General features: G+C 47.5%; 1 protein-coding gene across 1 annotated transcript in view; it reads left to right on the top strand.

Annotated features, from left to right (window-relative positions):
* The window catches only part of LOC138568906 (uncharacterized), a 513,515-nt gene that overhangs the window by 351,483 nt on the left and 134,769 nt on the right, over positions 1 to 27,263 (top strand). The window contains exons 6-7 of the mRNA XM_069646685.1: positions 17,176 to 18,386; positions 23,128 to 23,602. Of these exons, the coding sequence (XP_069502786.1) occupies positions 17,176 to 18,386; positions 23,128 to 23,602 (1,686 nt within the window). The remainder of the gene's footprint in view (positions 1 to 17,175; positions 18,387 to 23,127; positions 23,603 to 27,263) is intronic.

Here is a 27,263-nt window from a genome sequence, read left to right on the forward strand (position 1 = left end):
AGAGTCTCAGAGAGCTGATGTCAACTCTTGTCTTTAGAGACACTATGCTCAGTTCTCTCCGGATTGCGGCTATGGGTGTTGAATTAGGAAGGGACAAGACCCCTTTCCAAAACACGCTTTCAAGTTTTTGCCAGATTTTGCTGGGAATCAGAGGCATGGCTTCTGCTCCGTAAGTAATGGAAGGGATAACTTTCTTTCTGTAAAATTCGATCACAGGGATGCAAGAAAATTTGCCGAATTTTATGTCGATCGCCTTTCCTTGAGATGTCAGCTTCTTTATTCTGGTTTGGAGGTTGGCCTGCATTGAACTCTCGTGTTTGGAACTGTCCATCAAAACTCCGAGATATTTGTATTCTGTGACTGTCTCAATCACATGATCTTCCAGCCGCCATTTGAAGGTTTCTGCTTTTTTTTTCTGTCCGGACTCCAGGATCATGATTTTTGTTTTTTCTTTATTTATTTTAAGGTTATTTTCAGACGTGTAGCGCAGGAGATTTGATAATTGTCTCTGCAGGCCGATCTGAGTCTGGTCGAGTAATATGAGGTCGTCGGCATACAATAGGTGACTTATTTTTGCTGTGGCCAAGGATGGTGGAAAAGTCCTTGAGTGATCTTCTGAATTTCCATAATCGCCGATGTAGGCTAGGAAAAGTGCTGGAGCTAAGGGACAGCCCTGTTTCCCCCCTCGGCCCGTCTGGATTTCAGATGACAAGATTCCCATTTGTGACAGGCGGACTCTTAGGCTGGTTTCTGAGTGGAGAGCCTTGATAGGCTGTAGCAACTCATGCGGGCACCCCCAAGCGTCAAGTTTATTCCAGAGGCGGAGTCTGTCGACCAAGTCAAAAGCTTGGGAAAGGTCGATAAAGGCCACAAAAATCCTCGGTTTGCCCTCCAAGACCTTGCTTTTCAGAGCACTGATGGTGAATATGTTAGCCGATGTTCCCATATTTCTTTTGAAGCCCGTTTGGAACCTGTCATTGCAGGGAGCCGACTTTGACCAGGCGTCAAATCTTTTCAAAAGCAGGCTCCCATAGACCTTCCCAATGCAGTCCAAAAGGGCTATAGGGCGGTAATTTAGTGGGTCGGTGATGTCGCCTTTCTTATAGATTGGGACGATAACCGCCTTCGTCCACGATGGTGGGAGTGATTTCTGGGCGGCACACTGTGCAAATATAGACAGAATAAGAGGTGCCCATTCCTCTGCATTTTTTTTCAAGTCCATATTTGAGATTCCATCCGGGCCCGTCGCTCTGGAGGATTTCAGCTTTTTGATGTGATCTCTAATTTCCGCCACGTCGTCTAGTTTCAGCCAGTTTTCGTTTTTCGCTTTCAGTTCAGGCAGGCCTGTGGCTTGTGGAGCTTGGAAAAGGGACGAAAAGTGCTGACCCATTTTGCTTCTGCCATAGCGTTGATGGACGTGTTATTTAAAGAAGGTGCTGATGTTTTTAATAGGGACCAGAAGTCTTTCGCTTTATTTCCACAAATTGCTTTTAGCATAGATTCTGCATCCTGCTGGTACAGATTGTGGCGATGATTCTTTGCCCAGTTTTTGTAGGCCTTGATTGCTGATATCAGTTGGGCCTGGTTTTGAGGAAGTGATCCAAGCGTCCATTTCAACCTGCGCAGTTCGCGTCTTTTTGCCACCAATGTTGCGTCGAAAGAATGTCTCGGAGCAGTAAAGGATGGAGCCGACAGTTTTGATTTTGACCTATATTGAATTAGAAGAGGGACGTAGTCCAAGGAATCTTGTCCATTGGAGTGTAACCCCAGCACATATTTTTCAGACAAGTCTAGCACAGCTTTCGTTGTCATATTCAGGCGATTTCCTCGTGAGTTTGATTCCACTCCTGCAACATAGGGGGCCGGTGGTTTGAAGTGTGATTGCAGAGACATGATGAGCTGATTATGATCACTCGCTTTTGTCTTACGAACCTGGAAGTCTTTTACTTTGGGGAGAATGTGACGAGAGGCAAAAATGTAATCAATGATGGCATGGTGAGCACCTTGCTCCCAGGTAGGAGGGCGGTCAGCGTTGGGGAAAACTGAGTCCAGGTTTTCCATTTTCCTTGAGGCCATCAAAGTCGACCAAAGACTCCCTCTATTAGAGGCTGGATTCGAGGAAGAGGGTTTGCCCAACTTAGTATAGTTGTCAAAGCAGTGGGCGTTCAGATCGCCGCAGATAATGATAGAAGGAACCTGATGGAACGCTTGAATTTCATCTACTAGATTTTCCATCATTGCTAGGTATGTCTGCTGGTTTATGGCTGCTGGGTTCCAGTAGGTGTTGATAATTGCGGTTTGTAAGGGCCTGCAGTTTGGTTGCTCTTCCCAGTCGAATAATACTGCCAAGATTGAAAGGTTGGATACGAGAATGGCCTTGCTCTTCAGGCCCATCCCCTGTCGGTAGGCAATAAGAAGGCCCGATGTCGGGCGGCCCGCCAATCCTTTATTTGCTGGAGCCAATATGATGTCATAGCCATCCATAGCAGGAGATTTCCAGAGCCATGTCTCTTGCAAGCAGATGATATCAAATAAAGCCAGATTGGCGTCACTCGGCATTGTTAAATGCAAATGGCCACGGGTGTTCCACGAACAGAGGCGAAGGGTAGATGAGGTTGGGTCGGCGGTTGGAGAGTCCGAAGGCCCTTTTAGCCGACCTGCGCATTGCTATTTTTTCGTGAGTGTAAGGGCCTTTGGGAGCCAGGCCCACAGACTCTGGAATTTGTCTTTTGGATATTCGTTTTTGTCCGAGGAGATTCTGTTTGTTGAACAATGGGCATCGTTACTAAGAACGGTGGGAGCGTCGGGTATAGTTGTCATCTTTACAAAATTAGTTGAAGCCGAACAAGACCCCCGACAATCGAAGGTTTTTTTCAAGCCAGACAAGGCTGGTTTTCGGTTTGTAGATGCTATTTCAAGAACTAAGGGCTTCGAATCGTGGGTTTCAGAAACTTGCTTTGGATCAGAAAGTCTTTTCCTTTCGCTCCTATTTTCGTTTTCTCTGCCTTTTGCGTGGCCACCCATGTTGCTCCCTGGGTTTCCTGGCTGGAGAGAGTGGGATTTCTGAATTTGGTTATTCAAGGTGAACCCAAGAAATGCCAAATCCTCTTCAGCACGAACGATTTCCTTTTTTACGCTCGCGGAGGCCAAGTGAATGAAAGCTTTTGCTCTATGGTTTGAGTGATAAGGGTCCACTAGCTGTAGGTCTGACGATTTTATCCCCCGAAGAGCTGGAATGAGGCTGAACAATGAAAGTAGTCCTCTTCTGTTTAGGATTATATCGTCTTTGTTTTTGGCGTGCTGTTCCAGCTTTATAGGAGACACTCTTACGTGAGCGTTGACTTTTCGGTATTTTTCGGTTTGTGAAGAAAAATGAGGTTTTGAGTATTTCCCTCTGTCCTTAGTTTTATCACCCGAGTGTAGGCTACTTTGGGGCCTGGGATATCTATCGGGTGCCGAGGCGCCAGGCTTCTCTCGCGCTTGATGTATCCCGGGGTTTCGCTTTGAGCGCTCATTGGCCCCAGGGGTCGCAAACGACACGACTCGAAAGCTTGGGGGACTAGAGGGCTTTAGGCTAGGTCCCTGGTGTAATTTCCTCCTGCGTTCTTCCAGGGTACTGAACTTTGGCGATAGTTCAACTTCTGATAGATCTTCAGTTAAATTCAGGTCGGCCAAGGCGCCAGGGGGCGAAACAGCGGCACGGTGCACCCGTGCTTGCTTTCCTTCCTTTACGAATTGATGAACTTGGGGGTCATCAAAATGTTGGGAGATGTTCATCATGTCCGCATCTGTCAGAAATTCCTCCGTCGAGCGGGGTGAGGCTTTGTTCTGGTTTTGTAAGGCAGGCGGAAGCACCAGAATTTGAACCTTGTTTTCCGCAATCTTGGTTTGTATAGTTGGACCTGCGATCCCCGAGGGAACTTGTTTTTCTTTTTGGTTTTGTTTTTGGGCCACGCCACTTTGTGGATGAGGTACTGATAATATTGGAGAGAATATTGGAAATGCACGTTCCTCCGCTCCCCTCACAGAAGTTTGAAGTGTGGGCAGTGACGGCGGTTCATCGGTGATGTCAATAACTTCCTGGGATGTTAATCTATATTCAGCCGCAGGGATGGACCTTTGGATAGCAGCGGTGGTGGGTGTAGAGGGAGGGGGAGCCCACCTTTTTTGTACGCCCGCCCCGACTTCCATCTGGTTTTCTGTGGGGGCTTCCACAAAGATTTTAGTTCTTTTAGCTACGTCCAGTTGTAAGTTTGACAGTTTGCCATCAAGGGCGGTAATATAACCTTCTAGGAAAGTCAGTTTTGTGAGCATCCTCGCTTGAATCGAGGTGTGATCTTTTAGTGACTCATTTATCCCCTCATACAGTTTGGTGAACGGATTTAAAGCTATGGTGACCGCTGACATAATTGAAAGGAAATCCCTCTTGTTTTGCGTCGGAGAATCTGTTTGATGCGCTGCTTGCTGCATATGATTTTTCGGATTAGGGGTGGTTGTTTGACTCTCGTTTAATAGTCTTCTTACTACAGAGGAGGATGTTATCTCTAAGGATTCACTTCTGGTCCGATCCGGATGAGTCAGTTTGTTTTGAGGAACAGATGGTAGGCCAACCCGGGCCAGGCGGGATTGCTGCCTTATGTCTGCTGAGGCTTTGCATAGGGCTTGAGGTGTAGTTTCGAGCAACCGAGCCTTTGTTGGTGCCACCGCCTTTTGGACAGAGGAAGTGGTAAGATGTATAGGTTGTGGCAGAGCTGGGGTTGGACAGCTCGGCAGATCCTTGATTTTCTGCTTTGTTGAATGAGAAGGACTGTGAATCTGGCCAAGTAAGTTTAGTTGGTTGACCTGGACTGGACTCCCCATAGGGATCGAAGGAGACTTATTGTTGTGATTAGTCAAAGAAGTTTGGGCGGCCAAGCCCTTTTCGCTTTGTTCTGGGGTTGAGGCTCGGCTGGGCAGGGCAAAAGAGGGGTCCTTCAGGGGTCGAGCCTGCGGCATCTGAGTTGGAGAATTTAGTGCCGTTTGTGGCTCAGAGGTCTCTTGCACCTTTGGCTGTTGGTCTACCGCCGGGGACCTTTTTCTAGTTTTTTCTGGAGGATGGCACGTTTTAACTGCTTCTAGGATTTCCTCATCGGTAAGGTCCTTTTGACTGTTCCGTGTGTCCGGGGCAAAAGCATGAAAAAAGTCTGTTACTAGACTTGCCACTGAGGGCTTTATGGACTCAGGATTCCATGGTTTTTTTGCGGGTTGGCCGGTTTGTTTCGTTTTACCCGACGCTATACTTGTGAAGATTTTTTTTTGCATTTTTTGCTTCTGTGGGCCTTTTCTTGTGAGAGTGCGAGGTTTTCTGGAATCCGATGCCTCCACCTCCTTCCAACGGCGTTTTTTGGGATTAGAGGTTTCTACACGTGAAGGGGGGTACGGCTCCGTGAGCGGACTAGGGTTCTCTTCAAGTGGTTTCTCAATTCGAGGGACCGCGCCCCTCCGGTCCACCGGAGGGCGCAGACAAGATTCCTCCCGGAAGTCAGGGGCAGATGTGTCAGGGCCCGAATGGACTTGTGCCTCGATTTGTATCGGGGCATTTACGGTGAAAATGTGAGGACGTGAGTCAGCTGTCAAGACGTTGTTTTTCCGCTGCCCCGAAGGAGGTGTTACCAAATTGGCGGGGGGGTGCACAGGCGGCGTTTGCTTTGCCGCGGGAGGGGGAGGGGAAACCCTCTCCCCCTGTTCTCACTGCTCAGAGCTTCAACAGAAGCCGCCTCCCTCGCGACTTCAAGCTCCGCCCCCTGAGTGGGTCCCGATTTACGGGCGATTATGGAGCCCTTTGCAGACTCCCCCCCCCCCGCTCACGGGCCTCGGTCCTCCCTCCGGAGGCGTCCCAGGCTCGGGCTGTGAGGGGGGAAGCCGCGATTGTAGAAGTGACAGCGGGAGTCGCTGAGCCAAGGACCCGGGGGTGAGTGAGTAACTTCGGCGCACTGTGAATCATCGCGGTGGATTTCTGAGTCCGCCTGACTTCCTCGCACCGTTATGGCAGGGGTTTTTCTTGCGGCTGGGTCTTTATTTTCTTTGTTCTCGGCCCGCCGCCGAAGGGCTTGAGGTTGAGATTGTGTTTGACAATAAGTTGTATCCGGGTTTGAAAGACTCGAAGCACCACGGGGAAGGAGGGGTTGTTTTTGTGCGAGTCGGGGACGTGCACTTCTAAGTAAACGGCCCTCCTCTGGGTCCGTAGAATCTAGCACGGATACAGAGGCAAGGTCCAGAAGAAGTGAAGGTTCAAAGGCGGTCGCCATGACAGCCATGCACAGACTGCCAAAGACTGCACACTCGCAGCCACACTCCGCGGTCCGCTCCGCGGAATGAAGGGTTCTTGTAGGTGTAAGCAGGTAGTAGCACCTCCCACAGGATCAATGGAAACAGTAGAATGACTGCCAAAGACTGCACACTCGCAGCCACACTCCGCGGTCCGCTCCGCGGAATGAAGGGTTCTTGTAGGTGTAAGCAGGTAGTAGCACCTCCCACAGGATCAATGGAAACAGTAGAATGACTGCCAAAGACTGCACACTCGCAGCCACACTCCGCGGTCCGCTCCGCGGAATGAAGGGTTCTTGTAGGTGTAAGCAGGTAGTAGCACCTCCCACAGGATCAATGGAAACAGTAGAATGACTGCCAAAGACTGCAAAAGACTGCCAAAGACTGCACACTCGCAGCCATGTACATTATTATCAAGAATTTTGCGTAACCTTGTGTTAGGCAGAATCCTGTGCAGTTCCCTTAGGGAGCACTACAGAAGATTAGGACTACAGGTGAGAGCAATAAATCTCCTTTGGTATCAGTCTGTACCACAAAGATTTAGTTGGTAGCTGTGGCTGAGCAGTCAGACTTATCTCAAGAAGGAGATGAGCAGTATTCAGGGTTTACACAATAGGCCTACACTACTATGGCACAAGGAAACACTGACCAAAGCTTTGTATTAAAAAGTAAATATATATTTATTTCATACACTTATAGTTAAATACATTTATCACAAGTATTAAGCAAGTTAAATTCAGTCAAAGAAAGTATACACAACTCCCTAGTTAAATTGTAGACAAGTTTGAGCAAGAATGAAAACTGAGCAAAACGGCACAGTGAAAACCAAACACAAATGGCACTCTAGCAATTAGACACAAGGGAGGGAAAACACAAGTTATATACAAATATCTTCTTACACACCCTTGCAACACTTCCCATAAGTTTGTGAACACGTTTAGGCAAGGCAGTACTTTAGCATAAAGAATACTGAAATGAAAACCGAGAAAAATGGCACTTCACAGGTTATAAAAGTGGGAAGGAAAAGGTGGTTATAAGAAGTAGATGCACCAACACAGTTCTAGTTGAGCAGCAATCTAGAGAAGGCAGTTCTAACAAATTTAGCCAGAGCCAATAGGCCTGTGCCAGCGTCAGTGGTACAGGGCAAGGGCCCAGGAGCAAAATGTTCTTGTAGCTGCAGTCAAGTCTTTGGTTAACGATTTGAAAAAGTGGATGCAGAAGGTGAAAGACAATGTTAAAAGAGAGGGGCGGCCAACCCAACAGGTAGGTAAAGGATTTAAAACACCTTTAGCACTACCACGCAGAAAGGGCGGCCTGGCGGAACAATGTACCTTATAAATGAAGAAGTGGCTCCTGCGGTGGCGGTTGTTCCTGGTAGTTCCTGCAGTTCGGGGGATCCAACCCTTTAAGAACACCAAGAAAAACCTTCATCTGTTCGGCAGTCAGAACGCGAGTAAAATCAACACAGGAACGAGAAAAAATATATCTTGAACATTTCCAAGAGTGTTCGACAATAACGAAAATTATCGGTCACAAGTGCTCATTCCTAAATATAATAGAATGATCACTGAAAACTGATGAAGACAGATTGGGTGAATAATAATCCCCTTACCCATATTCGTAGATAGAAGGTTCGAGCCAAAGGGAGAATAAGCTCTGCTATATTAAAAAATGTTGAAGTTCCAATCCGACTATGTTATTCGAGACTACAGATGTTGTGAGATGACAGCCTGGAAATTAGATCAGTATCTGTCCTGAAGAAGGCCCAAACATCAGACAATGATGCCAGGGAACGAGGCCGAAACATATGCTCATATGTAGACACATCTGGAAAGTTAATATTTGAGCAATTGTATAAACTATTTAAATATCTGTTGAAAAATAACAGTTGTTGTTGTCACGTACTAACCTCACAGAGCACACTAGGGGCTTAGAGAAAATTGTATTGAAATGCCGAACAGATGCAGGTTTTTCTTGGTGTTCTTAAAGAGATTTAAACAATATATTTTTTTGCTAATGAATGCATTTTGTATTAACAAGTACTGATATAACCATGTCAGCTGCTTCTATTTCTGTGATTTATATGAAATAGATTAAGTACCATAACTGCTATCTCGAATTAAGCAGATGGAGAAAGTGGCAGTTGATCTGTGCATTTTAAGTATACGTCATACTGTCCCTACATCAGATCAACACCCCGGTAACAAAAAAAAGGGACATCACCCATATAGGATCACTGCGTTCTATTGTGGCCAGCAACTCAGTGATGGTCGCCCGATCCAGAGGTACTCTCTTACTAACTAGGTGTCACTGAGGGCCCAGGGTGCACGCCTTGCTAGGGCTGGTCTCTTCCTCCACATTCCTCCCCCCTCCCCCGTACTCGCTGGGCCCTGCCCTGGTGGTCCAGCATCTGTAGCTCCGGGTGCAGCATGTAAAACTAAGTGTCAATGCTCCCATCATAGAATGGCAGCACAGTGTTGGAAAGTGTGTTTGGCGCCTGGTTTAGTCTTGTGTGCTTTGTATGCACCTGTGGATTTATTCCTGGCACCCGGATTCATTTACCTCCAGTTGGAGGCTGGGGGTAATTCCAGCTGTATTATTGCTGGTTTTTGGGCGGTAATACCGCTGAAAGTGGAGTTGTGATAGGTCTGTAATAACGCTCTGTGTTGACGGCGGTATCACCCGCTAGCTGTAGTAATGCCGGCGGTGATAACGCTGGCTGTGATAACGTCGGCTGTATTGACGCGGTCCCTTTTGGGTCCAGCACTAATTTTGCAGGGTCCTGATCGGGCAGAGCAGTATTCCAGGTGCTAATACCATTAAGGCCGCATTTAAGGGCTACCATCCTACTCATGATTAGGCCCATTGACTGTTGACTCTCAAAGGTAGGCGTCCTCTCCAGATGCCCAATTGTCTCAAATCAAGCTGCTTGTTCATTTGCTGCTGTGTTTTAAATCTAGGTGCTACTACATTTACTGTTGAGTCCCAAATTTAGCAGTTTCTCCCTTTAGGACTAGGGAGTAAGCCAGAGCAGAGTGGCGTGCTGAAAGGATGAGAGCCGTCCGATTTATGTGTACCCTTCCCTATTGAGGGTTAAACGGGAAACAGGGTAGAAAGATGGGTCTGATTTAAATTGGACCAAAGACAGAGAGCCTTGGAGGAAAATAGGGAGAGAGAGGTGACACAATCTCAGAACCGGTGGACCACGGTGCACAGGGAGCACATCCCACCCCTGCAGGAGCCTGTGGGGGTGGGGGTTGCTGCATATGAGGGTGTGCTAAGGGGAAGGGGAAAGGGATATGGGCAGTGCTTGGTTTTCACGCTGTGTGTGGAAACGTACAACCACTGAATAACCCATTTAGGACCCACTGCTTTGCATACAACATGGGAGTGGTAAGTTCAGCACACTGGAATATACGACATCATAAGTGACACGGACCACAGTCAACCAACACTGTGAGGGTAGAATAGGGAACCACCACTAACCAACCCTACTAAAAAAAACTCACCCTCTGCATACACCTCTCATATTCTGTACTAGACCCCACCCTACCTTTACAAACCGCACATACCTCACTACAGCACAACATTGAAACAAATCACACACAGCACATAACGGCTACCAACCGAAAATCACACCTACGCTCAGCGAATGGTGTAAACCAAACTAAAGCTGCCAACAGGACAACGCAGCTCTCTTGCTCTTTTCTACCACTCAGTCCGACTGACGTACACCGCCCTTTCCCTTGGGCTCTACAGATTGCGAAGGCACAACGCAGATGGTGACAGTGTGTGGTATAACAACATTTAGCATGACATAACAAACATAACATTGGGAAGAATGTTGTATAGGGTGTGATGTGCAGTGCCGGGCTGTTTAGTACTATGTTCGGTGTTGCGAAGCCTACTGAGGCCTGTGCTGTATGATTTTTCACTGCTCTGGTTTGGTGCTGCATCAGTTCCTACATGAAAAACCTGATTTCCCCATCACTGACTTGAGCCAGGCCTTGTCTAGTTTCATCCATATCATTCCCAAGGGCACAGTTGAGTTTTGGCGTCATTGTCATTTTCACTATTTGGATTTTTCTCCAGAACGATTGATTCCGTCCCCTCCATCTTACACCCTTAATCCGCCCATTTTGTTATATTGCTGCTGACAGTGGGTTTAGAGCCAATGTGGAGGAGAGACAAGTGTAGCCTTGCCTTGTTCCTCTGCTGATGTCACAAGTGTCAGAGAAGTGACCATTGCATTGTACCTTTGCTGTTGGCTGGTAATAGAGTAACTTTGGGCCTCATTACATCTCTGGCGGTAGCCGTGCCGTTAAAAACGGCACGGTTGCCGCCAGAGTTGCATTTTTTCCGGCACCCACGAATGGGCAAGAACCGGGTCATGCCGAGCTTGGCGGACCCGGTAATTGCCCATTTGCGGTTGCGGAATCAAGGGCCTCCCAATCCCCCTTCTGCCCCATAGGGCTGAATGGGGATGGGGACGTCGGATGCACCGGCACAATCAGAGTTGTGCCGGTGCATCCGTCGTGCTGTGCTCATGGGTGCCATTACACCCGCCAGGAAAAACCTGGCGGGTGAGACGGCACCTGCGAGCAGAGCCCATAGTTTGGCGAACCGTAGTTCCCGGACCGCCATGCTCGTAATGAGGCCATTTATCTTCTAGATAAATGTGTCTCCCAGGCCAAATTTGAGGAGAGTCCTGAACATGTAAACTGACTACACCTTGTCAAAGCTTTCTCAGCATCTAGTGACAGGGCTAGAGAAGGGTGTTCATCGCCTCGCACCGACCGGAGCGTGTGGAGGGGTTCTTTTATTGTCCCTCACCATCCTGCCTGGGATATACCCTACTTGTGCTTGGTCAGTCGGCCTTGATAGATGAGGTTGCAGTCTGCTGGCGAAGATTTTGCCCAGTATTTTGATGTCTACAAAAAGGACAGACATTGGCTTATAATTCCCACATTTTGTGTCATCTCTCCCTGGTTAACGTATGACCTTTATTAGGGCTCTGCTAAATTCAGGGACTAGATATCCCCTCTTTTTCTCTCTGTTGTATTGCTTGGTCTGTAGTGGCACTGGAGCCGATTTATATCATTTGTAGAACTCTATTGGTAGGCCGTCTTCTCCTGGGGATTTTCCAGCTGTTATTTCTCTCAGGGCTTTGCACACTTCTTTTCTCTGTGAAGGTGGAGTCCAGCATGGATCTTGAATCATCGTTTAACTGATGGAGGTGGATAGTTTCCATTAAGGTGCTTGCTCTCCTATTTTCCGGAGGAGCTTCTGTCGAGTATAAGGCTGCGTAATAGCTTATGAACTGAACTAGGATGTCTGTGTGTTGTGTTATCAGCGTTGCACCTTGTGTGGTTAAGTAGGGGACCCCTGTGGATGCTTGCTGCTAGGAGTCTGCCTGCCTTTTCTCCCTGTTCATAATGCCCCAGTTGGAGACGGAAGGCTTTCTCTGCTTGCTTTGTGTAGTGTGAGCACAGTACATTAATTAGCTTGCTCAGTTGGGTCTGCAAAGGACTGAGACATATAGGGTGGTTTATTTCTGAATCTCACTTTCCATCCTTTAATCTTGTGCATTTGTCATTTCCTATCTACAGACAAGGGGCCTCATTACGACCCTGGCGGTAGGTGGTTAACCGCGCCGGTAGAGCTGCTGGCGCCGTTAACCCCCCACCGCCTCATTACAAGGTCCACTTACGGGACCCGCTAAGGACACCTGATAATAGCAGGCATCCTTAGCGGGTCCCGCAAGCAGTCCAGAAGGCTAACAACAGGCCTGTCATTAACGGGCCCGTTGTTAGCATGCTCCCCATTCTCATTGAGCCCTATGGGAGCTCGAATGGGAATGGGGATGTACTGGGTCCGAGTTCCCTGAATGGGGAAATAACGGGCCCTCCAAGGTGGGAATGGCCAGGTATTTCCCCATTCAGGGAACCCGGACCCGGTACCCGGAATGGGGGTAGCCATGCCGCAAATAGCAAATGGGTGGAAGTGAATGGCCTGAATGCACTGTGAGCCTGATTGGCTGCCTGCCTGCATGAATGCCCTTCCCTGTGATTGGCTGACTGAGCCTGGCTCAGCCAGAGTGAATGAGGGACAGATGTCTATATCTGTGGTCCTCTCACTTCCCAGTTTGTTCAGAAGCTGAAGTTGAAAATTGAAGCTCATCCTTGAAGCCCAGCTGCTGCTTTCCTTCGACGTAAGCTGTGAGTCTGCCAAGAACGGATCCGAGAGAGGACCTGGCTAGGAGACCTCTCCCCAAGCTACGAGGGACTATTGTGCAAAAGCTGTCAACCGGTGTTAGGGAGAATTCTCTCTTTAGGCTGAATTTCCTAACCTAGTGATCCCCCAGCAGCTTTGCTGGATTTCTGGAGTTTGTTTTTTCCTCCTGCTAAGAGTGAGACTCTTTTTCTCCCACGCTTGGACATGATTTATGGTGTTCCTTTGACTGCTAATGTGTTTTATGGGCTATGGGGTCCTTTACTCCATAGGGTCTCATGTGTTTTTACTATGTGTGTTACACAGCACCCTCCGTGCAGTAACACAGGGGTGTCTTAGTGACACCCCACCATAGACTGCATAGCCTGGGACTGACTACTGTCTCCCAGGGCATGTAAAGTCACCATTGGCTTTACTAGTCCCAAATTATTAACAGAAACCAGTACAAAGCATCATATTGTGGACGTACTGGTCGGGGCAATTTGATTCTAAAATGGCGTTTGTGTTCTCTTCTGTGACTCCAACCCAAGTCGAGCCCTTTGTTCCACTTTTTGACGGGCTTCTCCACAGAAGCCTCCAAAAGTGGTGCCACTCTGTCTGGGTACTACAGGGGGTGTGGGAGGGGGTTTAGGCACCCTGGACTGAGTTACCTTGGTAACTCAAGTCGCACTCTTGTGTGATTGGCCCAAGTGGTGAGCCGGCCGGCTCACCACTTAGCATGTTTGAGTGACAGCTAGGCTGAGTGAATGGGGGTATGCTGCATAAAAGCAGGCTTTGGGGACTGCAAATTCAGAAGTCGCCACAGGACCTGAGAATCCGATGAGGGAGAAGCTGAGCCGACCTACCACGACGACACCACCGGTGGAGCCCTGCGGAACCGACTCACCACTTCCCGACGACAGAGAAGATCTCCCGGCTGGAGAGGCTTCTTCCCCTGACTGGTGGGCACAACCAGTTTTACATTCCTTTTTTCGCACCCCAGACCGGTTTGTGGTCGAACTGCCCGTGCCAAGCACCCCGGCGGCCGGATAGCCACTCACCACTGAACCGCGAATCAACGGACCGCTCCTTGTACCTGAGAAACTCCGCGGCTGGTTTCTTCCCTGGCAGTGCAACGGACCCCTGTCTTCCTCCACGACGAGATCCTCTCTTCCCCCGGACGAAGCACTGACTTGCATCCGCTGCCAGGAACAACTGCCCCCGCTGGAGTGTTCTCACCACTTTAAGGTACCGCGTCCGCCAGGCCTCCCTTTCTAAAGATTGCTACAAGGTAATAATAACTCCTTAACCTTCTGGACTGGGCTGGCCGCCTAACTAACTGGTCTAACTGGTCCCTTTCTTTTTGGCCCAACTCTTTTTGAACCTTTGCAAGACTCTTGTGCACTTCAACCGTGTGACCTTGGACACATTTCGTTCTGATCCTCTTAAAGTGGACCCGGCCTACTGAACTCTAAACTTTACGGTTGTACTTGCCTTCCTCTCTTGTTATGTTCTTGTAAAAGTGTTGGGATATGTTTCAACTTGTTCTCTGCTTTTCTCTCCCTTTTAAAAACAAACTATTAGAGTGCCATCTACGTTAAGCGCTCACCGCTGTCTGAAAATAAGTGGGGCTTTACTTAAGACTTGTCTAATATTCTTTTAAGGGAGTGTATATCTTTTAGTGACCGTGTTTTTGAATTGCTTACTATTAGTGCCTGTGTGTTTTTCTAGATGTGGTTTTTAAATAAATAATGATTTCTCTTTTACACCAAGCCCTGGTCAGCGTTAACTTGTTCTATAGTGTTCTCTTGACCTATTGTGAATACTCTGTATAGTGCCTAACTCTTCTTGAGGGAAGTCTGACTGCTCAGCCACAGCTACCAAGTGAATCTGTGTGGTACAGACTGCTACCAAGTGGGTTTACTGCCAAACACCTGTAGTCTTAAATCTTTTGCAGTGGTCCCAGAGGGAACTGCACAGGTTTCTGCCTAACAACCGGAAAAGGGGTCCAGCGAGAATATTGAAGTAAAGAGCCAGGACCTTAAAACCATCAAGTGTCACAAGTCTCTCCCCTTCTCACCTGCTTATGTTGTTTGCTTGCGACCTTCTGGGATGTCTTCTCTCTTATGGTCCGGGATTTTTACAAACCTGAATGCTGGTCTTCGGATTCCAGTGTGAGGTTCGCTATCCAACTTCCGGGAGCGTTCAGAAGTCCAGGGTGGATACCAAGAAGGAATGATGTTTGCAGGCATGGAACGCCGTGATCTGAGCGCGGAAGAAATCCAGGAAGATCAGAGGTAAAGTACAGGAATGGAATGAAGGATGGGGGAATTCAAGGAACCGGAAACAAGGAATCAAAAGAGAGCCCCGAACGAACTCCGGCAACACACGTCCGACTACAGTAAGCGGTAGCGTTGAGATGCGCAGAGCCGCGGGGCGTGTCTGTTTTGTAGAGCGTGGAGCATAGAGACTGGCCAGGAACTTCCCGTTTCAAGCGGCCATGTTGGAAGGATCACTGTATTCAATCCCCTATGGGTCAGGGACCAGGAAGTCCAGAAGGGACGCAGACGGCGGTTCATGACATCAAGGTCCATTGCTGTCTACCGGGGTTCAGAAGATTTCTGTAACCACTGGAAGCCAGGCGAAGTGTGTCGCCCAAAAGCAGGGATACCTTGATGCTGTGCTACTCGATGACCAGAGCAGCAAAGCTCCACCTTGCCTAAGAACATTTGAACGAGGGCTCCCTTCTCATCACCGTCAACTGTTTTGTCCCACCAGAGGAAGTCTAGGTCGTCGGCTACCGAGGAAAGTCTCACAGTGGGTTTCCCACCACCTGAAGCCCACAAAGACACTGACGGAGTGAAGATCGGAGGTCCCGCCCGTGGTCGAGTCCCGAGCACCAAAGCAATCCGAGGTATGTGCTGCGGCTACACCACTGACAAGCCAGAGGACTGCCAAAGCATCTCCGGACACCCAACATCCACTACTGGTCCTACATCCATCACTGAGTCTTGTTTGTGGCACCAAACACTTTGCATCGAGGTGGACTGCACACCTCATCTTCCCAGGACTTCCACGAACAATCATCAAAAAGCACTGCGAAGGTCAAAGCTGCTGTCTCGACGCCAGTGTTCCACGTTTCGTTGAGGAATCTCGACGCCCTGTGGCTGCTGCTTTAAAGGGAGTCCACCCTTGAGGGATCCGTCGAGGAACAGTTGAAGAAACTCTTCTATCTCAGGTACATTGGGGTAGTTGAACCTTTTACCAGGAAACAAGACTCTTTAAACATTAGTGGACTGGGCTTTCATTACAGGTTGCCCTGGTGGGGGATCCTCACTCAGAATGTTGTCTTAGTAGTTAAAGAAAGCATTCTGCTATTGTTTAACCTAACCTGCCTTCCTTCCTTATGATTTATACGGTTACACCTTGATGCATGATTTGTATGCGATTATAACTGTCAGCAGTTGATGCATTTTAAAGGAATCTAAAGCTAAGTGTGGTACCACATAGACATTGGGCCTCATTACAAGTATGGAGGTAGCCATGCCGCTTTTAGCGGCATGGCTATCCCAATACCGGGTACCGGGTCCGGGTTGCCTGAATGGGGAAATACTGGGCCATTCCGACCTTGGATGGCCCGGATTTTCCCCATTCAAAGAAGCCGGACCCGGCACATCCCCATTCCCATTTGAGCCCCTATAGGGCTCAATGGGAATGGGGAAGATACTAACAACGGGCCCGTTAATTATGGGCCCGTTGTTAGAATCCTGGTCCACTCGCGAGTCCCGCAAGTGGACCTCGTAATGGGGCGGTAGAGGGTTAACGGCGCTGTTAACCCTCCACTGCATTACTCGTAATGAGGCCCATTGCCATATTAGAATTGCCAGAGTACAAATTAATTGTGTATTTATCTCTGAACCTTATTTTTATATAAAGAACAGTGTTAGCGCATAACATAGTGTGTGGACATTCCTTTGTGGGTGCCTGGGGACTCACTGTACTTAAGAACCAGCCTGCACCACCTCCTGAGAGCTTAAGCCTTGGTTGCTCCTCTATAGATAACAACAATATAGAATCTTGGCTGCGCTGCTCTGTGTTTCTACTCTGCCTTATAGAGGGCAGAAGTACAGTCTTTACCACCTGTTACATCAAATATTACATCAAATATTTGTAAATTGCCACCACAGTTGTTATGGGCTCTGTCCAACATATCATGTGATGGGAGAAAGCTGCATTCAGAAGCCTCAAAACCAATGAGAATTTCGAGAAAAATGGTCTAACCCTTAATAGGAAGGAGCAATTCGAAATTGGAGTGCATTAAAAAGAGGGAAATGACTACAGGACGAAGTGGGATGGGTTGTACAAGTAAAGAGCATCACTTGTTGTACACATTCCTCCATTTACATCCATGCCTTTTCATGTTATTTAGAGTTTCCCAGAAATTATATATTTATTTGGATGGACAGGGCAACTCTGAAAGTCACACAATGTGTTAAAAGGATTTGGGAACATATCCTTGAAAGCTTGAAACACTTGTGTATAGGCGCGTTATAAATGCCATATCATATCATATCATATCATAGATCTGCAATAGTTCTATTGTGCTTATGGATTTACGATGACGTAAATATGATATGAATCCTTTGCTTCTTTCAACAGAGATGGATGAAACTACCGAAACCAAGAATCTGGAAATGAAGACGAGAGGATTGGATATACAAAGGAATGTGATTAATACTTCAGAAGATGGGGAATGCCATTCCACTGAACCTGGGAAGACATCGACATCCTCTCAAGGGAGCCATGTGCCCTCCACGTCTACGAGGAGACGCATAAAGAGGACAGCATTTTCCTGCAGAGTTTGTGGGATGTGCTTCTCTCACAGGTCCGGTCTACGCATACACAAGAGATCCCACATGGGGGAGAGACCCTATAAGTGTACAGAGTGTGGGAAAAGCTTTACACAGGTCTCAGATCTGTGCAAGCATCAGAGGACCCATACTGCGGTGAAGCCCTCGTCTGATGTTATAAATCATCAAATGTTCCATACTGAGGAGAAGCCCTACCAGTGCACAGAGCACGAGAAACACTTCTGCCAATCCTCAAATCTGAGACGCCATCAGAGGGACCATACTGGGGATAAGCCATATAAGTGTGCAGAGTGCAAGATGAGCTTTAATCAGTCCTCAGCCCTGATGAGCCATTGGAGGGTTCATACTGGGGAGAAGCCCTATAAGTGCACAGAGTGCAAGAAGAGCTTTAATCAGTCTTCAACTCTGATAAGCCATCAGAGGATCCATACTGGGGTGAAGCCCTATAAGTGTACAGAGTGCAAGAAGAGCTTTAATCAGTCCTCATCCCTGATAAGCCATTTGAGGGTCCATACTGGGGATAAGCCCTATAAGTGCACAGATTGCAAGAAGAGCTTCAGTCACTCCTCTGCTCTGATAATCCATGAAAGGATCCATACTGGGGAGAAGCCCTACAAGTGCACAGAGTGCAACAAGAGCTTTAATCAGTCCTCAGCACTGATAAAACATTTGAGGGTCCATACTGGGGAGAAGCCCTATAAGTGCACAGAGTGCAAGAAGACCTTCAGTCACTCCTCTGCTCTCGTAATCCATGAAAGGATCCACACTGGGGCAAAGCCCTACAAGTGCACAAAGTGCAACAAGAGCTTTAATCAGTCCTCAGCCCTGACAAGCCATTGGAGGGTCCATACTGAGGAGAAGCCATATAAGTGCACAGAGTGCAAGAAAAGCTTTGGTCGCCCCTCAAATCTGAACAGGCATCAGAGGATCCATTCCATTAAAAAGTCTCGAGGATCACCAGTTCTCTGGGAGATCTTTGAAGACCACATTCTTCCTATAGTTGTGTAGTGGAGAGAGGGTATGGATCTGTTCTTCTCGGTGGTCAGTATTGGGAATCCCTTTGGCAGTCGCATGTGCTCTAGAAGTGACTAATAACAACATAATGGGGAGAACCAACAAGTCCTGCACATTGATCTCCACAACAGAACTTGAATAACAGTAATACCCTCATATCAACAATCATGACTCAACAGCTCAACATCAATAAGTCAATTGATGTTGTTAGTAGTAATTGAACTGAGAGTATTGAATACGTGTCAACACTGCACAGCTGTTGTCTTGGTTTCCCTAAAAGATCCTGATCCTGTTCCATTGGAGGGCTCTAGTTGTTATTGCAAGAAGAAGCTTGCACCCTTAAGTGGAATAGATGGTGTTGTTGAAAACAAAACACCAAGAAGACACTAGAGGTGAATGCAGGAAGTGCTACCCGGCTTCCATTATGAAGAGATTATGCTTGCGATCAACTTGTCCTAGCAACCCGGCAGTTCTAAAAGCAAAGTTACAATGTCTCAAAATGCCATGAGTATTTTGCTATTAAACGCCAAGTAGTTTTAGCCCCACAACCATCGAGAGAGATATTTCAAACTGTGGCCTCCTTGTCCGAAGCTGATTTGTGGGGTTGCTGTGACATAAATTCTATGGACATGGCAGAGATGCAGTTGTATCAATAGTTGTTGCAAAATATACATAGCAATGAGGATGAAAAAGGCTGGTAGGCTACAGGTTCTGAGGGTGCAAGCATCTGCCCACTGCTTATTGGGTCACACTCTGGTGTTTGCCCTATGATAGCCACTTCTAAAGTGTGCCCCTTGATGAACTATATTCAAGGAATGAAGCCCTGCGGACCCTGTGGCTCAAAGATATTCTAACCATGTTCATTGCCGGCCATATTCAGGATCGGAAGGATTTGCAGAGAGTATTCATGCGAACTGACAAGGCTGGTGTTAAGCACATCTCTGGGAGTGATCTGAACACACTTGAGTGGTCATCTAATGGCAATTAACTGTAATAACCCGACTTTCCTTTTGATTTCTGACCCTTTTTTAGACTTAGATATTACATGCAGGTTCTTATTGCTTTTTCTCCACCTTCTTGTGTTTTATTAGGAACACTTTTTTGGATATAAGAGATTTAAATGGGTAATGAATCTGGAGTTAGTATCAAAGCAAAGATAAGTTCACTTTCTTTCGGTCTCAAGACATAGAAGATAGAGACTATCCGGAACGCAGGCAACAGATTTGTATATTTTTCCCATTTTGGTAAGTGTAGGTTATTTTTGGGTATAGAGGACAGCACCTTGTATTATTTTGAGGGAGTGAGACTCTTAACATATCTCCTCCATGTTTCTCATTGGCTATTAGGTGGATTGATCAAAATACCAAGTTAATTCAAGTACAAGCGAATCAGCTTTCATGTGTTGTAAATTAGGAAAGCGATCTGCAGGTAAATGCTCATTTTGCTCTGCAACCTTGGTATAACGTGTGTTTTGTGGTATTGGTACACTTTTAATGTTTGGGTATTTTGAGATGCTGGTGAGAGAGTCAGACAACACAGATGCAGAGTTAATCAACATTAGAGGTGGCACTAGTGTTACATAGCATGGATTTTCAGCATGTGAACATAATTGAGAGTGTATATGTGAGTCTGTAGTGAGGTGTATGGCACATCAAGATGTCAGATCACAAGGGATTAACCGATCAACCAAACCAATTCTAATTGCAATTTTTTCCTGTTCTTTTTATTTTATTTTATTAGATTGCATACTGTTGCCCTACAGCGTCTTTTTAAGATATTTTCATGATTTTGCCTTAGCAAATTTCCTAAAAATAAACATAGCTTAAATAACATTCGGACTCTCTCTAAATCTAAAAGGAAAAATGCAGGTTTTCAGTGGTTCCCTGAAAGCTCAAAATTGGAGAAAGTTACGTACATAATTTAGTCAGGTTTTCAAATTATTGGGATTCCAGGTAAAAAACATATCACTGCTTCATGTGTTCCTTTGATCAGGTTTTATAGAGGGAAAGTTGTCCCAAAGCTCATTCATGATATTGATGTTCTGCAGCTGTGGGTGCTGAACCTCTTGAGTAAACTTGAGAGCCTTACCTGGTGGAGAGTCTTGAATATTCGTAATGTGGTCCCCACAGCTTCAATCCTCTATGAGCTGGGCTTAAGTAATGTGCGTGTTACGGCTACCCGGACATACTTGGCCTTTTTTAATAAGATTTGAAGTCCTCCCCCTAACACATTGTTTGAGAGGTTTTACAGGATGGTGTCATCTTGCTTGGTCAAGGCGATGAGTGAAGTTGAGGACTTAGATATTTCACTGACTGCAGTAGAGTTAACAGTCACCCCACATAAGATAAAGATAGCCCTGTTTGAATGGGATTGGTGTGTCACAGGGAATAGTTTCACTGAATCGGTCTCTATGAAACAAACAGTTCGGGTATCGGCACCTAATTTTCGTGTATTCCCCTGTCCAAAGGCCAGATCTAATTTACCCACTAAGGAGCTCTTATTGAGACATAAACATATTATTTCTCAGGAAGGTTCCTGTAGGTTCTGCAGGAATGTAGATGAACTTGAGACCCTTCAACATATTGTAATATCGTTTCCTGCTCTTTGTGAAGTTAGATATCTCCATTTGGGCCAATTAATTTGTAAATTAGTGGTGCTCGATCCTGTGCTCTTTTGGAGATCTTGCCTGGGTGGTGACTCTTCCTCACTTGGATTGGCAGTTTTGCATTTTATCAATTGTTTGAACTTGGAAGAAATGTGATGTAACATGACGGATATCTTTTAACTTGTACATTATTTAAAGATTTTTATATATTTAGCTTTGATTTATTTTCTCTTTTCTTTGTTCTTTATATTTTTTCATGAAAACTTTATAGGATTAAATTAAATGAATGATATATATTTTAAACTTGTATGTGATATTTTTAAGGTTAAAAAGGTTCTTAGCCAAGAACAAATTAAAACAAAAAACTATAAAAAATCAGCGGTAATTCTGCCAAAATCACAGTGCAATTACCGTCACCTAAAAGATGGAGGTAAATGCATACAGTAAGCAACTGAATTGGAATCTGGGATGGTGACGCGTGCTCAGGAAATAAATGGTTAAGCGGTTAATGATTCACTATTAATATGGATTTCAATATACAAAACAAATAATTCAATAAAGTCAGGTATTTATTCCAAGTTGTGAACAGCCGACACGTGCTTTGACCACCTGGTCGTTCTCAAGGCTGTGAATTATCAAGCGGAAAACATAGATAAGGCATACAACCAAAACAAGGGGCCTCATTACAAGCTTGCCGGTAAAGTAACAATGGTACCAGTAAGCTTGTCTGGCGGGCAGACCGGCACCCGCAAGCAGACCATGGCAAATGCATCGGCACCATTCTGAACAGTGCCGGTGCATCCGGCCTCCCCATTCCCATTGAGCCCTATTGGGAGCATTTTTTACCGGCGCCCGGGAATGGGCAAATACCAGGTCTGGCAGGGCTGTAATGACCCGGTAATTACCCATTCCGGTGCGCCGGTAAATAAACGACTCTGGCAGGAAACAGCCGCGCCGACGGCTATCGCCGAAGTCGTAATGATTGAGCATCTGATTGATACATTAAAACAATACAAAATCATACATTTATTCAAATAATAATAACAAAAGTTTTGGAACAATTATCAAAAACCAAAACCAAACATACCATATTTGAGGCGGGAGATTGCGTGAATTGAACAAAAACAAGAAAAAACATGGAATTACACAATCGGAGGGAGAGTATATCCAATAAACATATTCACCATGAATCTCAAAATCATCGTTGGAAATGTCATCTCATTGATTCACTTTGTACCAAATTCGTGGAACTATTAAGGAAAGAGAGAAAGCATCAAACCAGCTGACTTGCCACTAAAATCACCCTAAAAGCCACCAGTGAGTGTCTCATCATCCAAATGAAAAGGTGCCTGTGTTCCTAATTAAATTTCACCCATGTGTGTGAGACAAATGCAAGTCAAAGGAAGTCCCATGTGAACTCATAAAGTTGGATAAAACTTCATATTGCAATGTGAAGCGAATCAAAAAAGTAAGACAATGCTATGTGGGCTTTACCCTATATCTGAAGCACAGAGTTCAATCTCCTGAAAATATCAGGATATCAATGGAAGAAATGTATTGTTTCAACAAGATAAATTGTTTAAACTCAAATGGAGATGGCTGATGACAAAAGAAAATGAGTATAGCAGACATACCTGTAAGAACTGTCCAGCCCTAAAAGACGAGAATTTGTCATGAGCTGATAAGTTCAAAAAAATATTTTGGATATCATAAGCCACCAGGTTAATAAAACCTCATCTACAATGTAACCAATGAGTATTATAAGGAACGTTGCTGTCTATGGGGGTCATTACGAGTTTGGAGGTAAGTAACTGGCCTTACCGGCATGGAGCAAATACCACGTCTGTGTAGCAAAGAGCCTGCTACTAGACAGCTATTATGAGTTTGCAGGCACGAGCTTTGCGCCATGCCAGTAACGACCTTACCGCCACGCCGCTAAAGACCCAAAAATCGCCCTTAGCGGCATCGAGAGATGCGCAGATAGCACCAATGCCATCCATGGATCCGGCATTAGCGGTCACCGTAAATAGGCGGACCGGAAATAGCGTCATCGCACAGGAACGGGAAAGATCACGGCGGCCATCTTTAAAAACACAATCCATTGCCATCCTCTGAACCCAGGATCCACATCACCACCACACCTGTCCCAAAATCAACCAACAGCATTTTAGAATGCCCAAGGCACTGAAAAAAGGAGCTGCGCACCTGCGCAAGGAGCGCGTCTCCGAAGAAGAGCTTAACATGCTTGCAGACACCTTGGCCGAAAATGGGGAGGTTGTTTTTGCCAATGATATGCGTCGACCTGCACTGTTGGGTAAGAAAGAGATCTGGGCGGAGGTGGCACGTAAAGTGAGTGCGGTTGGCACCACCCCACGCACAGTAAAAGAAGATGTCCGGAAGCGCTGGGATGACCTGCGCCTACGCGTCCGGAACATCATCTCAGCAAACCGTAGCCAGGGAATGGCAACAGGTGGCGGAGGTGCCTCACCCATTAAGATGACTCCCTGGGAGGAGACGTGTGCGAGCACCATTAGAATGGAGGCAATCGAGGGAGTGGGGGATATGGAGTGTGGAGCCCCATCATCGGCTGATGCAGGTAAATGTTCCAAATAAACCACTGTAATGCAAACCATGAAGATGTCCCCCGAACTGACAGTGAAATGATGCAATGCAGGCGCCACCAGACACATGAACGCAACCCTGCCTACAGGCAGTGCACAGCAACATCTCGTCCACATGCATGATGCACCCCATACATGTGTCAGCCCAGACGCATACCTGCATGACCCACCCATAAGGCAAGAACCTGTATGTCACTACTCCAACCGAAAAAACCTGCCATTCCATAGAACTGCAGCTACCCCAATGCCTGCCTGATGCACGTAGACCCATCACTGATGCTGTCCCTCTCTTGGTCCCCCACAGGCACACAATCTGACAGTGATGATCAGGGCCCCACGGAGCATCCCGCGACACCAGCGAAGAAGTCCAGGGGCACGGAGGGAGAAAACAGGCCCTCAACATCAAGCGGAAGAGTCAAGCCAGGACGAACTCACAAGCCCAACACAACCCACAAAGCTACAGCACCAATGTGCAAAAGGGCCACCACCACAGCACCCACACCAGCCACCACCACACAGGTTTCCACTGCCAGCAGTACTATCGGAGAGGCAGCTGTGTCGGATGATGATGCACATAGTCCGACACCTGGAACACCTACCGCAACAGGCCCCCTGCAGTCACCCCCCCTCTTCCCACCCAGCATACACAATGCCAGCAGCCATGAGCTGTCTGCTGTGGAGTCATGGCCAGGGGGCTTCAGCCCCACGTGGAGCATCCATGATGCAGCTACCATGTCGCATGCACCTTCGACATCCACCGGTGTCCGGGACAGGCAAGAGGGAATCACAGTAATCCAACAGCGCTAGGAGGACCTGACAGGGCTAATGACCCAGCACATCACTGAATGTGGCCAGGCAAGGGAGGAATTCAAGGAATGTGCAGCATCCCTCAAAGCTGCCATTGAGTCAACTTCCACAACCATATGCAACGAATTGGCTGTGAGGCAGGTCCTCACCCGCATGGTGGAAGCCTTGGAGGCCCTGAGTCCCACACAGGTGATCGAACAACCAGGCACCTCCTCGAATGCCAGCTCCACACAGACCAGCCCCCTGCGTAGGTCTGTGTGGAACTTGCGCAGGTCGGACAGGGGTCCACCCGATGCTGGCAGTGGATAAGGGTTGTAGGTGCAGCCTGCCACTCCAAACTATTGCAGACTAATGGTGCATGCAAGTGCACACCATGTGTGGGGAAATTGAGGGGGGAGGGGGGAGAGGGTGTGTGGGGAAGTTGAGGGGTGAGACGGAGGGGGGAGAGGGTGTGTGGGGTGGAGGGCTTGTGCACAATGTTCTATTTGTTCAATACACCTGTTGTGATGTGAGAATTCACATGACCGGTCTTTGTTTATTGTGTATGTGTGCTTTATTGGTGAACAGTGTACAGTGTCCATGTCCCCGACACTACCAGTACCCTGAGTCCCACCTCCATGGCACATTCCGCATCCATGTGTGTTAGAAACATTGGTTATTCAAAGTCTGGCGCACAGCACGTCCCTTCTGTGCATCGCTACCTCCCTGATCTGCAGCCCCATCTCCTCCATCCTCATCCCCCTTGTCAGGTGGTTGCAGTTCAACGTCAGGGGGCAGAGGCACATTCCGTCTGATGCACATATTGGGCCTCATTACAACTCAGGCGGTAAGGGGTTTACGGCGCCGTAAACAGCGCCGACCCTTACCGCCTGAGTACGAGGTCCCTTAGCGCTTTTAGCAGGTGTTAAAATCCATGGCGCTAAGGGACCATGGAGTTAATTACGCCACCGTAATTTACGGTGGCGTAATTAACGCCTTCCCCACTCCCATTATGCCCTATGGGGCAAAAATGGGAATGGGGAAGGGTAAATGGGGATTGGGGACTTACCGCCCCGCCAAACTCGGAATGGGGCGGTAAGTCCGCCAACCACCATGGCGTAAACGTAGTTTACGCCATGGTGGTAAAGTCACGGCCCAGGCGGTAACTTACCGCCTGGGTCGTAATGAGGCCCCTTGTGTAGCATGACACATGCCATGATGATCTTGCCAACCTTCTCATGCCCGTACAGGAGTGCCCCACCAGACCTGCTGAGGCAGCGAAACCCTGCCTTCAAAATCCCAAATGTCTGCTCGATCACCACACGACTACGTGTATGTGCACGATGTAGTCCTCTTCAAGCCTGTTATGCGGGTTCTGGACAGGGGTAAGGAGCCACCTCTTCAAGCGATAGCCAGCATCACCTGCATGTGTGCAACAATGGTCATGTGTAAGTGGTTACACCAAATGTGACCTGTATCAATGACACAATAGCATGCATTCATTTCCTGTTTGCATCCACATATCCATGCACGAATAGAGCTACTCAAAGTAACTGCAATGTGTGAATTCATCTGATGGACAGGTGTGCGTGGCATCGTCTAGTGGGCGCAGGGGTGTCCTATTCATTATGAGTGCTAATGCACTGTGGTTGCCCACGCTGGTTGTTCCCATGTTCTAGGTGATGTGTAGTTGATTGTATGCTTTTATACTGTCACCGTTGAAGCCAGACTCTTCGTGATCTGACTTTCCATGCCTGATGTAGCCATGCTGGTGTGCTGGACCTCTGTGGTGGTGTAGGGGTGAGATTCTGTATTTTGGCCTCATGTGACTCCTTTGTACGCACTAATGGAATCATGTCCATTGTGGTGATGTTATTCGCTCATTTGCATTGGCCATCCTAACTGCATGTCGCGACATTGTGTTTCAGGGGCTGCGGTCTGATTATGTGCAGTGTAGATGTTGATGGCTATGGAATGGTTGCAGCACTGCCTCATTTTCATAGTAGTGCAGCTTACGTCTTGCATTTAGGTGTCAGGTGTCAGGTCCAGTCTGGCCTGCTTTGGGGTATGAGCATGGTCCATCCTCTCAGCTAATCTCAGCCAGGTGACGTATGCATCTCCCCCCCATCTCAGCCAGGTAAAGTATGCGTCTCTCCCCCCATCTCAGCCAGGTGACGTATGCATCTCTCCCCCATCTCAGCCAGGTGAAGTATCCATCTCTCCCCCCCATCTCATCCAGGTGAAGTATGCATCTCCCCCCCCATCTCAGCCAGGTGACGTATGCATCTCTCCCCCCGATCTCATCCAGGTGAAGTATGCATCTCTCCCCCCATCTCAGCCAGGTGACGTATGCATCTCTCCCCCCATCTCAGCCAGGTGACGTATGCATCTCTCCGCCCCATCTCAGCCAGGTGAAGTATGCATCTCTCCCCCCATCTCAGCCAGGTGAAGTATGCCACCCCCCCATCTCAGCCAGGTAAAATATGCATCTCTCCCCCCATCTCAGCCAGGTGAAGTATGCATCTCTCCCCCATCTCAGCCAGGTAAAGTATGCATCTCTCCCCCCCATCTCAGCCAGGTAAAGTATGCAACTCTCCCCCCATCTCAGCCAGGTGACGTATGCATCTCTCCCCCCCATCTCAGCCAGGTGAAGTATGCATCTCTCCCCCCATCTCAGCCAGGTGAAGTATGCCACCCCCCCATCTCAGCCAGGTAAAATATGCATCTCTTCCCCCATCTCAGCCAGGTGAAGTATGCATCTCTCCCCCCATCTCAGCCAGGTGAAGTATGCATCTCCCCCCCGCCCCATCTCAGCCAGGTAAAGTATGCATCTCTCCCCCATCTCAGCCA

The sequence above is a fragment of the Ambystoma mexicanum genome, chromosome 2q (assembly GCF_040938575.1).
Source record: "Ambystoma mexicanum isolate Mex_15411 chromosome 2q, UKY_AmexF1_1, whole genome shotgun sequence".
In the NCBI taxonomy this organism is placed as follows: domain Eukaryota; kingdom Metazoa; phylum Chordata; class Amphibia; order Caudata; family Ambystomatidae; genus Ambystoma; species Ambystoma mexicanum.